At 34.7% G+C, this 16,454-nt stretch overlaps 1 protein-coding gene across 8 annotated transcripts in view; it reads right to left on the minus strand.

The window, feature by feature from the left end:
• GPHN (gephyrin) overlaps positions 1-16,454 on the minus strand; it is a 274,022-nt gene that overhangs the window by 121,351 nt on the left and 136,217 nt on the right. For 7 of the 8 annotated variants that reach the window (XM_063398783.1, XM_063398782.1, XM_063398779.1 and 4 more), the window contains exon 4: positions 8,029-8,121. The exons of the other annotated variant lie outside the window; for it this stretch is intronic. In XM_063398783.1, the coding sequence (XP_063254853.1) occupies positions 8,029-8,121 (93 nt within the window). The remainder of the gene's footprint in view (positions 1-8,028; positions 8,122-16,454) is intronic. 8 annotated transcript variants of the gene reach the window in all.

Consider the following 16,454-nt stretch of genomic DNA (forward strand, 5'->3'; position numbering starts at 1 on the left):
ATAACTGATAAGACTTTCATGCCTAAGTGTGAAAATAGTAATTTTGGTTTTCTATTCTGGTACTTATACTGAGTCAACATTTTGCTAAAGCTTCACTGCTCCACGTGGTAGCAACTAGCAAAAGCACAAGGACTAGTTATAATTTTAAGAATAACTTCTGAAGCCAGCAGATTTCCAAGACTCCTCTAGTTTCTTTCCACTTAGTGGCTAGAAAAGCTCCTACACAGCAGGGAAGAAGTAAATGAAAAATTCTCTGTTCTTTAATAAGTATTAGTTTTAATGATCAACTATTTTAATAATAAGTCATTTTGCTGTTCTGGTGTGCTAATGTTAAAAGGACTAACTCACTCAATTTCTCATACATCTTAAATCCAAGCCCTTTAGTTGGGTTTTGCCTTCTAGTTACCATGTCTTTAAGCTGCCTTCAGCCTTCACAGATAAGTAAGTCTTCCTAACATGTCTACTTTTTTGTTTGTTTGTTTGTTTGTTTGTTTATTTAGCTTTTTCTAAACTCTTTGTAATAGACCATGACCAGAAAAAAATGAGACATTAAGGTCAAAAATTACAGGCCTGACAATGTTTTCAAGATTATTTTGCTTTAACTCGATGTTTAGTTTTGTTCAGTTTCCCATTATCTTCTCCAAAGTGATGCTTTAATGGAAACTATTTTTAGAAATGCCTAAGAGGAAAAAAAAAATTCCAAAAGTTCCAAAGTGAGAATTTTATTATGCAGAAGTCCTATGGTAGGCCTATTTTTCTTCCCCAGCTACAGAAAGGACTGCAAGATATATTCACTGTTGTGGCTACACTGCTAATAAGAGACAAGCCAGTTTATTTAAACTAATAGAGAAATGTCCACATGAGCTGTGGGCTCTATAGTGAAAATATGCCTAAAAGGCATCAGTAAAACCAACAGGAAGAAAACCCTTCTCTTTACCCCATCAGAAAAGCACACCATAATCATACTGTTCATCTGGGTGTACTTTTGGAAGTACGGGGTTCACTCACACAGGAACCATTTGCCCAGTCTCAGGACATGCCAGCCTTCTTCCAACTGCCATTCCTAAATTACCTTGGGAAAAACCCTTTAATTTCAAAACTAAAGAACAAAAAGGTGAGATTTCCTGGCTCATTACTGTGGCTTTGCTTCTCATTTTGTGAAACATTCAAATTCCTTACTGCGGTTTTAATATTCTTTTCAGCAGAGCTTGTAAATATTTCCTACGTGTTTGAAAGTCAAAAAACACAGCCTCTATTTGCTATTCCAGTGTATAAAGGACACCTTAAAAAAGGCAAATAAAAGCCGATCCTCAAATGAGCAAAAATAATCAAAGGCTTAATAGGAATTCTATTAGCATTACCTCTACAATATGATGGTCAGACAACTTTACACAGAAGGTTAATACATTAGTTAAGTAATTAAAAAAGATATTTGCCCCAGCATTTTCAGCCAATATTATCAGGGCTTTTCATTTTCAAAAAAGACAAAAGCAATCCATGTAGTCTTTTTGAATTCAGGAAATAAAATTGTTTAATTATGAATTTCAGGATTCATTTGATTCAAACTATCTTCTCATCTAACACATACAGAACATAAGGCTATGAGTGCAGGATGAATCATTTAACATCATCCATGACTTCTGCAAGAAGTACAAGATAACTTGAGTTTTATAAGACATTCCTCCCACTAGCCAATGCTTTTGATTTGACAGAATTAAAATGGAGAATACAGCTCTTTAGGGAATTTGCTTGTGTGATTAATCTCTTAAACAAACAAACCAACCCAAACACATAAAGCCTTTCATTACAATGATTTTATTAGATTTTTCTGGCTCAAGTTTCTATCACCAGCTATTTTTACAATTCTCTTTAGTAGGTAAAGAAAAAAGCCTTAAAAAGCCTTTAGCAGTGTACATTATTTCCCAAAGAAAGTACAGGCAAAACCAAAGTTATTTCTCAGTGCTCTTCACGATAAACTAAACAGACTGAGTTGTGGAACTCCCACTTGCCATCATATTTTTTTAACTTTTTCTATATCCACTGTGACAGTTGAAACTTTTCAGAAGGAATGTCAATAAAAATATGCAGCTTTTGCATTTTAGACACATCAATCCCATATACAGACAAGTATTGTCTGCATTTGTTTGAGGGTCTTATTTTTTGAGTAACCTCTGGTAGTTGAGTAAACTGAGCTGAAATGGGAACTGCCTTTCTTCCCCCTCACATTTCTCACTACAGGTGTCTGAGCAGCTTGCAGCTGGAGAGGAGAGGGAGAGGGAGAGGGAGAGGGAGAGGGAGAGGGAGAGGGAGAGGGAGAGGGAGAGGGAGAGGGAGAGGGAGAGGGAGAGGGAGAGGGAGAGGGAGAGGGAGAGGGAGAGGGAGAGGGAGAGGGAGAGGGAGAGGGAGAGGGAGAGGGAGAGGGAGAGGGAGAGGGCACTGTTCAGCCCTTTGCAAGTCAGCTAAATCAGAATGGAATTTCTCAAGACACAGGTACTTCTGTAAATTGACAGTGTGCTGTGTGGTGCAAATAATTTGTATACTGCTGCTTCTCAAAGAAACTAGTAATAGATGTTCAGTGAAAAGTGTTCTGCAACTAAACATATCAATTCTTCTATAATAACATGTCTTTCCAAGAGAGATTAAAAGTCTAAATTTATAGTTTTAAATTGAAGTACTATGGTACGTAAATATATTTGAATTTTATAACACCAAATACAGCATATCAAATAATGAATTTTATTGAAAAATTAAAACAGACTAGATAAAGATCAAATCATATAAGCTAGGAACTGCCTGGAGGACTAAGAAAAAGGGGATGGCACTTTACAGAGTTGCTGATAAACTTTTAAAAGAGAAGCACAGAATTTGGAAGGAGTCTGTCACAAAGCGATCTGCTCCATTTAAGCACCTTTGTTGATTAGATGCACGTGGTAAGGTTTTGTAATGCCAACCCCTTAGAAGCAAGCTGAGTTGGAAACAATTTGATAGAACTATGAAGGCTTCAAAAAGTCAGATGGCAAGTTAGAGGGTCAGATGTCATCCATACACAGCACATATCCTTATACAATAGCTCACCACAGAAATCAAACTTAACTCGGAGCAAGACCTCCATTAAGAGATATGAAAAGCTACAGTTTTAAAAGAGACTACAAAAATATTTTCTTAAAATAGCTATTAAATTGGAGGGTACCTGGAATATTGAAGGTGAAAACTGAAACATTAGACTGAGTTATCAGAGGTTGTACAATTTCATATTACTCCTACCAAAAATTACTTATGTCCCACTTATTTCATGTGAGATGAAGGCTTCATTCCTCCATACTATGGAGCCATTCTGAAGTGACAGTTTGTAAAATGGAAATTATTTTATTTTGGTCCAGTGCCAATAATAAAATATTGCTGAAGAAGAACAGAAGTGGTTCTATATTCGCAAGAAGCAATACTAGAAATCCTGCTGCTCTGTAAAGGCAGTATTTGAACCAGGGAGGACAAAAATCTCCTATATATTATTTCTAGTTTAAGTTGCTGCCTATTAAATAATGAAAATTGTTATTTGAGAAGTTTAAGTCTCAGTGGATTTGGGTTACTTTGATGGAATGTGTTGCTCTGAGTGTATATGCTGTAGTCATGCTATAACATGATTATCCTACTGTGTCATAAGCATCTTATTAACAAAGTTAAAATGGAAGCAAACAAACAGACAAAACACATGAAAATGGAAAATAATAGAGATCAAGAGGGTTCCCAACATTACTTGAGACAGAGAAATGGAAAGATATAGGTATTAAAACAGTCTGCAGAAGTAAAATGGAATTTGAAGAAAATCCATGAGAGATACCTTAGAGAATGGGGAAGTGCCAAAAGACAGAAAATTTGCATTTGGCAATAATTATAAAAATGTTGGTGCAATTTTGAACTGAATACAAAAAGACATATTACAGAAGAAGTGAAACTGTCTTCTATCCAAACATGGCTACTCTGTTGTATGCTTGGAGTATTTTGTTCATTCTGAGCATTATTTTTCAGAAACATTGACAAATAGAAGGGAGTTCCAGAGAACAATGATTTCTTTTCAGGGACTAGAGAATTCTGATAAAAGAATAAACAAGTATGCATATATTTTCAGACCAAAAGAAAACAAGTATGTGTCTAACTACATTTTAAACTGGTCCATAAATATTGAAGAATATGAACAGCAAGAACTGAAAGAAGCATTCATAAATTTTCCAGAACACTCGAAAAGTAAGAAGACTGTAAGGAACCATCTGCCTGGTGTTACATGCTAGAAAGCAGCTCCTCTATGTTTTTATAAAGTATTATCTTAAAATCTTAGGGCTCAAAACTACCTGCAGTGTGGATGAACTTCTTGTGAATAAACATTGTGACACAGATGAAGAATGTCTATCATCAGCTGAGGACAATACGCTGATTTCTACTGCTGTTATCTAAGTACATAAAATTAGTCTCAGATGGGCAAACAAGACTCACACAGAATCATACTATACAGACAAAGGATAAGAAAACAGCTAGAAGACTCTTAGGAGACAGACAAGTGAATTCTTGAATGTACAGTTTTGCAAAAGAATAAATGTAAAAAACCAGAAGACAGAAAACTGAGCAGAGCACCCATATACATGAGATTTTTTTCTTTCCCTTTGTACTGAGCAAGAGCAACAGAGAAAATACATTAATATCTCAGAAGGATTCCTAGTGACTGATAAAAATGCTGCAACATTATTTAATTTTTTCCTCAAAAGTTAATGTATGTTGTTTTCAACATTCTGTAAGAACTACCACTGAAGTATTTTAGTTCCAAGAAATAAATGTTTGCTTCTGGAAATACAAAATGACAGTTCCCTAAATAAACTTATTGGGCCATACTTGGATCTCTGTCCAGCAACAAATGTTTTTTATATAAACAAGGAGACTGTATAAGCAAACTCCAGCAGAGATTTAAAGCCTATTCCCAAAAATTAGATGTGAAATTACATTGTAAAAAAAGAAGTTGTATGTACAAAATTAGGCTTACACTTCAGCTTCAGTACAAATGCAAACTACGACCAACTGCCATAACAGTTAAGAATTCCAGCACTCACTAGTAATGCCTATAACACACTTTCAAATTCAGCCATCCATTGAGTGAATTTAGTTTTTAAAATATCCACATGCATGTCATCACTTTTAGTCGTGTGGTCAAGAAAATGAAGGATATTCACTCTGCTGAAGTAAACTGAACTTCACCCCCCAAAACATGAATTGTAGGAACTAATTCAAATGCTCATCTCCATGCACTGACTAGACTGAGGCTATAAATTGAGGGATCAGAGACAGGCAAGGAAAATCAGATATTCTGAATATTCCTAAAATCTTCTATTCCATTACAAGAAAAAATGTACATCACTGAAACACCTGCAATAACCTCGAATGGTTCTGAAACAGTGCTCAAAAGGCAAAGTGAGTGGGGAAACTACTAATTTTTTGGGATGCTTGATTACATATTTCTGAGGTATCAAAAAGCCATTTTTAGCTACATTATGCTAGGCACCTAATTTCAATTTTATCAATAATTACAAAATTCAATTACCATTAAGTCTTTGGGTTGCAATTATTCTTGAGAACTACCTTTATTGTGTATGTAAAATAGCAATTATATAGCTATACTAGCAAAGAAACAGAGAAACCTGCTTTCTGATCCAAAGTAAAGGGAATTATGGAGAAGTAGGACTGAAACATACCAGCGGAAGTATGACTCAATAAAGTCAACAAAGTCAACAAAGTATGTCTCTATTCTAAGGAAAAATAGTAATTAAAACATATTCCATTATCAGATTAAATTCCTCAAGGTTTTAAATTAACTTCTTAAAGATGACATCTCAATAGTACAATACCATGATTATATCTTTTCATTATCAATTCATTGAAGAGAGCATGCTGAACCAACACCATATACACAAGGGATGAGAACCATTTCCTGCATCAATGCACGTTTTCCTAAAGACTTATTATTGCACATTTCATTTTGACAAAATGAATTTTCCATTTTGGGTTTTCTCATTGACCCAAAAGACATAAAATATGGGAACAAAACTTAGGCTTCTTACTATGTTTTTGGTATGACATACTGGTAAACTGATATTCTTCCCTTAAGAACATTTGGTTGAATGAACGATGTAATAAATCCTACCATAGGAACAATGCTTGTCATTACCCCTTTATAATAAACCTGAATCTCTAAATCCACTGTGATTTAAGTTAATCCAACTTAATTATATGAGTAATAAAGACTCTCCTATATAATTTCTTTTAAAATATGGGACTAATTTGACAGTCAGAACACTTGTTTCTGTTATGATCAGTCCAAGTCTTACACATCTATTATGTTTAAAAGCAATGCAGTTTTTCTTCAGTACAAGTTACTAATGATTTTTATATCAATGTGTTTTTTGTTATACAGAGACACAGTAATAACTCAGATAATTTTCAGAATGGCTTACTCAACTAAACTGATGAAAAATATCATCCCTGCCTGTGTTGATTACTTTGAGAAACAGCAATCAGTGTAAAGAAAATACTAGGTGTTTATGTGCAGAGTTCTCATTTGTTTATTTTTTGTCCCAAATGCTGCTTGACAATCTGTAGCTAATTTTCTGCACTGGCTACAATGCTTCATCTGGCACTGCTGCCTAGGCTTGACCCTGCACAAAGGAAAACTGAAGCAGAAATTCATCCCTCCTTCTACACAGTCCTGGTAACACAACCTTCAAAAGCACTATGTTAGTTTGCAAGCAAGAGACAAATTTAACCAACTCACTTTTCACTTGTGGTGGCTTGGCTTTAGCAAAGGGAATAATCCACAAAATCAGTTTCAGTAGGTGCCACACTGTGTTCATCTTAACACTGTTCCCATTTCCTGTACACAGACCGCCCCTCCTCCCCAGGTTTTAGTTACTCAAGGTTTCTAGTATAGCATCTAAAACTGTCAGAAGTAATGAACAGGAGCATTTAGTTTACATGTTTCTCTAGTTACACAAATGTTATACAATAAATCAAGAAATGTGTTTAGATTCCTAAGGGGAAAAATTTGAACTTCAGGCATGTGACAAAATACACTTTTAAGTAAAAAGCACTGTAGGTATGCCATAAAGAACTCAAATCAACTTGACAATCTAAGAAATTGAAAACATACGTGAGTACTTAAGAGAAATCTAGATATGTTTAATTATGCAAATAAACACAACTCACTCAATCTTAATTCTGCCCTTTAGTGAACATAATCACACTAAATAAAATATGTAATTTTAAAAGTTTGTGTTAATCTAATTCAGAACCATAAATACCAAAATACTTCAAGAACAATCACACAGTCGTTTCACATGACAACTCATGGCCATGAGTTCATCAGGTTAAGCTTCACATTTGTCCCCCCTTACTTTAGCTCCATGTAAGTGTAATGAAAACAAATTTCCTGAGCAACATTTTCTGCTGCAGATTTCCTCCACCTCTGTGCCTGTTTAGATTTTTTGACAAGCAGATCCATAGTAGCTTTGCATATATTTTTTCCCCCTTCTTCTGCCTCACACTCTTACCTATAATGCAGTAGTTGTCAATGTACCATTCTGCAAGGGAGAGTTAAAGGATCCCTCTTATCCCACTCTTCCTTGCACAAGACACAAAAAAAGATTTTGCTTAGCAGTACAGTACTAGGGAAAATTGTACTACAGTGCTAGGGAAAATTATGCCACAAAGCCATTAGAATTTTGTTTTGTAAGGGGACTGGAAAATCATTGTACTATACCACATTTTAGTTTGAAAATAATTTTGAGTCAGAACCCAAGGTCAGAGTAATTTTCTTGTGCTATATTTTCTACTACTTTTTTCTGACTCCAACTTGTAGCACTTGACCTGTCCACAAATACTGCAAAGTAAAGTTACAGACGAAATTAAAAAAAAAAAAAAAAATCACCCCTCCTCCAGACTCATGCATTTCTACACCGAAGGGCAGATTTTTCTATTTCAGGACTCTCTCACCTCTGGAGTGACATCTCGTGGTGCAAAACCTGTTCCTCCAGTTGTTAAAATCAAATTAAGTTCCTTTTCATCACACCAATCTATCAGCGTCTCCTGAAAGAGAACATGAATCCTGTCAGATCTAGCAAGAAATGGTTTATCTCACATAACACCTTAAGACTTTAAGACTTGAAATGTCTTAAAAACAGAGACATACACCTTACAGGAAGTTATAAGCCACTCATGGCTTTTTATGCAAACATTTTAAACCACTATTTATAACCAAGATAAGACAGAACAATGCAAGTATCCACATAATATTATTTTCATATGGAAACTGAAATTCAGTTATTCATCTCTTGACCTGAAATGGGAAACAAGAATTCCCATTAATTCATTTCTACCACTGTTTAATTTGATATATAAATACAATATTCTTTGACACACGTTAATAGACGATGTACATTTAATTCAGATTACATCATTGATTCTTGTTGCAGTAACTTTGGTTTCCATGTTGCACTTTTTAATAGCCTGAAAAAAGCAAGAACCATGTATCTGTAAGCTTAACTAACAAAAGATGCAATAATGCATTTGATGCAGCAGGTGATGATCTATAATCACCTTTCCTACACTCTCCTGATATCTCAATAGGAGTATGTATACCCATTCCAAAGCTGGACTAAGAAATCTGTCATGTAAATTCAATGACTTACAATACTGGATAACTGATGATACTAGAGAAGTGCTTAATTTGATTTGCATTCATTTTAAAAATTACTTTTTAAACTACTTTTCAAACTATGATAAAAATTTGACATAAGCAGAAAACTTATTTAATCTCGATGTGGTTAAATTACTCATCCATCGTACTCGACTGTGGGCCAGCACAGCAGGAGCATGTCTGCTTGGAGAGCAAAATTAGCTGTATTACCTTGTAAAGTATCCATCTGCACAGATCACGTCAATTATTCAGACAGCTATCTGTATTCTAGTAGAACATTATTTGAAAATGTTTAGGGCAAATTTAAGGTTTGGGAGTATTATATTGAGAAGGAAGGAATAGTTTTGGAGATTGTTGGCTTAAAGCTTATTATTTATCACAAAGTTAGCTCTGAGAAATACACTGATTTAAAAGCTTAAAATAAAACTGTCTGGAACATTTTAAAAATCACAACCAATTTGGGTAATCCTCAGCTGTATTTTTGCAGGCTTAGTACTGCTATGAAACTTCCATTGTACAGAAAGATCATATACAGACACTAAAAAATTGCAACTAGGATGAACCTGTCTCTGACAGCAAGCCCCACCACATGAATACATCCATGGATTACTTGAAGAAGTGGAAAAACAAAAGGTTCTGTCTTTATTTCTCCTTTCTTTACTCATTACTTCCACTTTCTCTTTTGTATTCTCTCTTGTCTTTACTAAAATCACATTCATCTTTTTACTCTACCCCTTTGGAGAATAACTCTCTAATTAATTGGGTTGTAAGTGAACATACCAGAAGTATTTCAAATAAGCTCAGGATAGGAACAACGATAACGCCTAAAACCTGTACACAAATAAATGAACTAGTAAGCATGGCTCTTGTGTTACATTCTGAAAAAAATGGTAGTAAAAAGGATTTTAGGTCTTAAAATTCTTTGCTTCAATAACATAGTTATGCATTAGGAAATTTATTTCAAAGACGTGGCATCTCTATCATCTAGAAACATATTTGTCTTGACTTAAAGAGGTACAAATTTCAGAGAACACTTCAGAGAAGTTCAGTGTTTGGCAAAGTTAGACCTTAATATTGCATTTATTTTTAAAATTTATATAGTCAGGAAAAAACTTTCTATATAAAACAGGATGGGTAGGTTTTGGGGGTTTGGTTTGTTATTTTAAAAGAATAAAATAAAATCTGCAAACTCCTGTTAACAAGAAGATAGACCCTCCCTCTGTTCTCATTTTGCTATAATTCAGTGATACTCCCATTAACAAGGGGCGAAAAGTTATGTGATATCCTACAAATAACTAAAGAAAGCAATATCCTAAATCTTCAATTAAACAGAGCAATAATTAAGTGCCTATTCCTGCTACTCCATCAGTGTACCTAGGCAGACTCCTAGATAGAAATCTCCATCAAGTTGTAGCTATAGTAAAGAAAGCTGCAGGCTGTCAAGTAGAAGACCTTTAACTATGAGGCAGTAAGTTTGGGTTTCATTGTATTTTAGAAGTGCTAATTTATCACTTAGATATTTTAAAACCGTGGAAAAATACCCGAGGCTTATATTCAGCTTATTTATTTTCTCTCTAACCCAGAAAACTGTGTCCCACAAAATATTCTCATTGCTGTAAAAGTATCTAAAAAGGAATGCTCCACACTGATCAATTATGAACAAATTGTGGACTCAGACCAGGTAGATTCTGTACTGGCTTCACAGAGAACTATATTTTCTGTGTCTTCAAACAAAGATTTCCCTAGGCAAGTGACCTGATAGTTGGCTTCACTGATGCTACACAAGCAAAATTATTATATAACATTTCTACCAAAGAAAATTTCATTTAATATTTTTTAATGCGTATTTCTCCTCTTGTATTGTTTCACTTATGATAAGCTTTCAAGAAAAAATGGCTAGGTCAACAGATTATGTAAAGCACTATTATTTTGTTCAAGCCAATGGAATGATGCTGATGGATACAAAATACAGTAGCTGGCTCTGAAAACTCCAGTTTTTTCAAAAAAGTCCAGTAAAATTACCATCAAGTTTTAAAAAGCCAGAACAAAGCTACAGAACTCCAGGGGGATAAAAAAATCTAACCAATAAATAGCTTAATACTTTTAAAAATTAGTATCCTAAATTAGGCTTTATCAGTTATTTTCCAGGGTCAAGGTATATTATAACAGAAACAAAGTCATTACAGACAGTTCCTCCACAAATAATTTTATTTCAAAAGGACACGACCTTTTCAGATTTCACTGAAGTCCTAGAATAATTATATTAATTCCATCTTATGCACAGAAGTAAAATGAAAGGTCATCTTTAGATTACATCTATTTCCCTGTCCTCTTTACCTAACTCCTCATATTTTCTCTTTTAAATACATTTAAATTGCCCTCATTCAAATGAGTAAGAAATCCTCAGGTATAACAAACAACCTATTTCTGTCTCTTGCTCCAAAGAGCTCTCGCTTCTGTCAGCTCCCTCTCTCCCACAACCTGGAACTAATCACTGAACTTCCTATGCACTGTCCAATATTGAAATTACTTCAATTATATATAACATTACTTATCAAAAACACTGTTTATTATCTATTTGATTTTTCTCATGACCAGTGTTAACTTCATCAGTGCAGAAAATTCTTCGCTCATTTTTTTCTCCAAGTTCTTAGTCTTTCACATGTGATTTTATTGATTTAAAGACCAGTAAAGATCATTACCTCATGGAAAAAATACCCACAAGTGTGTGGCACGGTGCAGAACCCCTATGTTTATGGCAGTACATGCTTGCAAATTCATAAAGGCACCACCACATTAGGATACACTAAGTCCAAATGCTGCACAGATGCATTTTTGTGGCACCACACCTAAGCTCGTGCTACCTGCCAGTCAGTGAACAGCTCGGACACTCACAGTATTTCCTTCTGTGGAGGTAACTTAGGCATCTCCATGTCCAAGATGCAAACCTGCCATGAGTCTAAGCTGCAATGAGCAAGCTACAAAATTTCGGTAATTTCCTTTTGCATTTAAAACTAATTCTAAGGCTCAGGCTCTTCCTTACACTGCCCTGCCTTGATCTACAGGTTTCAAGAGAGAGAAAATATATCATGCTTTAATTTGGTAGGGTTTTCCAGCAACTCTTCATGATTATCGTTATGGATTATTGTATTTCTAGTAACTCTTCCTTACTAATCATTTCTGTGGGATAATGCCCCACCATGACACATAAGAAACCTGATCACAGAACACACAACTACAATGGATAGGAAAGTGGGCTATTTTGTATCTCCATTAACATACTATCCTTTAATCTCTGTGTAAGTGAACTGGAAAAACAAAAAGGGATTCCTTTCTGGAATGAGAGGGACAATGCCCTCATCTTTGGAGATAACTATAGTTTGTGGATTACTTATTTTAGCCAGAAATTTAAACTTGAGACAGGTTGCAAATCTCCTCCAGTCCTCTTAGTGGCTACTGTATGATGATTTTCCACATAGACATTGAGATTATGACCCTTAACTGGAGCAGAAGTGCTACAAAGCACACAAAAATGGTCATTGTGGATCAGATTAAATGCCTACATAGAAGAGCTGAAGTCCTGATGACTTTTCCTTTTCTGTGATGCTATGGTGTCTTGCCTTTTTTTGATTGTTCTATTTTTGCCATCACTGCTATGAGAATGTGACAACACTCCCATGTGTTTATGCTTCCAAAATTACTAGAATATCTTCCTTCAAGTCAATATTCTGGTGCTTACCACTTAGATAATTACTAACTAAGATAATATGTATGTTTTCCTGATCAAGACATAATTTACTTCACAATACAAGGATTGTAAAAATAATTCTCAATACACATACATAATTTCATATATCATAGCCACTACAACATTACATGTACACTATTATAATTTAAAACATCCAGAAAGAACAGGGAAATGCTAAAAACAATATAAACAGGGCAGGTTTTCATAATGAATCCATACAGAATTCCTTCATTCTATATTCAGTATTGAAACTAGTTAAACAATTCTTAATTCCATAGTTATCAAAGACGTTTAGCATTTTGGCACATGCTAGATTTTTCTAGCACAGTGCAATTGTTAAAAGTATTTCACCTTACATGCAGCACCAATCACACAGTAAGTAAAATATGGAAAAAATATAAACTGCTGAACAAATATAAATGTTAAATACGAAATTTAATTATGAAACAATATACATTTATTTACACTGGACTTTGAAATGTAGGTAAGTCGGTATAAGGTGGTTTACAGATATGCATATTATCCAGAAGTATTGTCAAAACAACTCCATGTGACTTAAAAGATCACTGTGGCTTCCAGGAGAAACAACTGATAGTGTTCAGAGATGCAGAAGTCTGTCTTCTCCAGGACAGATCTCAAAACTACAAGCTTTGTACAATTATGTAAATTCTGTATTTGCAAGCAAATCCTGTTTACTCTAGGAAAATACATTTTAAAATGAAAGGAGAAACATAAAACTGTATGTTTTTAAACACATAATGATAGCTTTCCTTAGCAATCCAAGTTAAATAAAACAATATTCATATATAAAAAGCCATAAATATCAATCTACTTTTCTTCCACGCTTTTTGGGCTAAAGCTAAAAGACTGTACAAGATAAATTTGATGTATGATGATTTAACATCATCACAATGAAGAAACTATAATGAATGACAATATGGCAAAACAGATCAAAAAAGAGAAAGTCTGCTTAGTCTCAGATTTGCTAAGAAAATTGGATTTCAACTACTGAGTTTCAGAAATACAGGAATTTGCACATTAAGATCTCATAACAACCTTTAGTCATGTAGCTTGGATTACTTCAGACCCCAGCTCACTAAAGATCAGGCCTGACTCTATGACAGGAGAGAGCATAGATAACAGAAATGAATCAGAAATTCATGTCACAGCACACAAAGCAGGAGAGAAGAAGAACGAAAGGTAAAAGCAACCTATTTGTTCCTCATTGTATTAGTCAGGAGATTGAATCCTCTCTATTCAGTGGACCATGGTTTGTCTATTAATTTAAAAAGAAAAATCATATACTGGGGACCATGCAAGAACATGAATACCCATAAAGAAAGGCAATGAAGTAAAGAGCAGATTCAACATTAAGTTTGAAAAGGAGGAAGGTCTTCAAAGTGTTAGTGTATCCTTGGAACTAACTTCATATATTTTAGCCCTACTTCTTCTCAAGGTTTTATTTCTTATGCTCACAATTCTTTACTTCTTGTTCAAAAGCCTCCATGAAATGTGGAGGCCTGAGGACACGTGTGGAGCAACAACTTTCCAGGAAATCAATGTCAAAATGATTTAAGAATTTCAGAAAATTAAACATTTATACACCACAAAAACATGCTTCATGTTTTCTATTACCTCCACTCCTTTTATCCTTTTCCCACCAGCAGAAGGCAGAAGGTAAGAGAAATGTTAGGAATACGTTCAGTGTAATCACTGTAGTCAAGGGACTTGGATGAAATGTAAGTATGCATCTCACTGTGTCTAAAGAGAGCTTTTCAAATTGTGAGATTTGACAGAACACAGTAAGCCATCTTTCAAAGATTCTACATGTAAATTTGCAGTTTCTAGCATCCCAGTCATGTTGCAGTTGTTTTTCTAAATACTAAGCTAATGTATTAAAAATGCCATAAAAATGTAACTATTTTATTGAAATGCAAAACTAAAGGAGGAATGTAATAAAAATGTACTCAATAAATGGCTTACTTTTTAAATGGAAATTTAATTACAGGCATTTTCCATTTAAAGTAAATTGCAGCTATCAAGTATTTCAAAGTTCAGCATACCTATGCAGCCTGTAACATAACCTTTTTAAAAGGTTTGACTCTTTTTAAAAAGTACTTCATGTCTTCCGAAACCCACTATTCATGATAATTAGCCCTAAATAGAGGGGGAAAAAAAGTATGCACCCAAGTGCAATCATCAACAGAGTTCATCTATGCAAACAAGTAAGGGAAGTCTAGCAGAGAGATGTGCAAACACTGAAGTGTTAGGTCAAACTATCATGGCTGCAAGCGCCAACGCTTTTAAGAGCTGAGACTGGCAAAAGAATTTCTAATTATTTTGACAGACAGAAGTAAAGACAGCAGAGGCCACGTACAAGGTTGACTTGAAAAAATAAAAGTGGAGTTTTAAATAATGTCTGTTGATCGCCTCTCAGAAAAACAAAGATTCTTATTTTAAGCCACTGACTTTGACATACTAGTCTCAGTATAATCAAGAAAAATTGTGACTTTATAGTATGATTTAATAAATTGCATTAAAAACCACAAGTAGATCTAGGTCAGAACAAACCATGCGCCTACGTGCACACAAAGGCACAAGACGCTTTTCCTTCCGTCCAAAAATCTGATCCCATCTCATACTGGTGCCACTGGTGTCCTCCTGGCGTCACGCTAAGGGTACTCACAGCTGCTCACAGGAAAGGACTGGACACTGAGCATAACAGTTTTCTTCAGATAGTTGGAGGAAGAGATGGAACTTAGAATCAGAACTAGCTACTTTCCAAATGCGTCTGTGTCCACAAAGAACTTTACTGTTGACTCTGCATTTGGCAGATAGATACATAAGTGTGGGCCTATGTGTGCATGTGCTCATCTTTATCTAATAAGAATGTATTAGCAAAAGCACCAAAATTCAATGTGTCTCATTTCTGCCATGCATAAAAGGTGTCTCTCTAACATATAATATTTACTCACTAAAATAAATACTACAGAATTATAAAAATTCTGGTTTTCTTAAGAATTGAAAACAATAAAAAATTTAGAATGACATAATGCCTTCTTGCTGGTAATGCTTTTCCTAGTGAGAATCTTGAGATCTAATATATGTATTTTTTATTATTCCTACAACAATACAAGCTAAATAGCAACTGGAATGAAAAGGAAAACAAAAGCATAAAACCAAGTAATTGAATCCAATACTACTTACTAACAACAGATAAACAGAAACTTTCACTCTCAGTTTTTTAAATTTTTTAAATTTTCTGAATTAAAACAGCACTTCAAAGACCTGTTATCACAAGAATAAATGCTTGGTTTTGGAGCCATAAACTTCAGGTTATTTGGCACAAAATGGCTTTTTCCACATTTTCTTCCCCTTTGTATACATACAGTGTTCATCTAAGGTTGTTTAGAAAACTGTTTACTTTGGGTTTTCTTCTCAGAATGTGCAAAGGCAGCTTGATATTACACACAAGTCAGTAACTTTCTAAAACTAGAGCTCTTCATAATATTTTATGTATGTGTACCAATATCTACAGCACATGTATCTCATGTACCACAGACCAGAAGCTTCAGCAAAGTTTGCAGGCCCTAACTAAGCCCAGATAAACTACATCTTAATCTTACAGAAATGGCAAAGTGACAGAAAACCAACTGTAAATTTCTTTGAGCTGCCAAGGCAGCATTAACTGGTACTGGTAAAAGCACATCCACCATACTTGCAAAGGTGACAGGTCTCAGAGAACTCCCAATACAAACACCTCAGAATCATATTTCTGTTATAGCCTTTAACTCATATAACCTGCACTTCTTAGAAACTACACTTGAAAATAACCATCTGCAGAATTTGCATGTGTATATTTGCATGCAGGGACAAGTACATCTCCAGTTTAAGCTAGGTCATACCCTTTATCTACTTGTTTAAATGGCAGGAAGTGTAGTGAATTAGAAAATTACTACAAGGCTTCTATGATTA

This window comes from Prinia subflava, chromosome 5 (genome assembly GCF_021018805.1).
Source record: "Prinia subflava isolate CZ2003 ecotype Zambia chromosome 5, Cam_Psub_1.2, whole genome shotgun sequence".
NCBI classification, from domain to species: domain Eukaryota; kingdom Metazoa; phylum Chordata; class Aves; order Passeriformes; family Cisticolidae; genus Prinia; species Prinia subflava.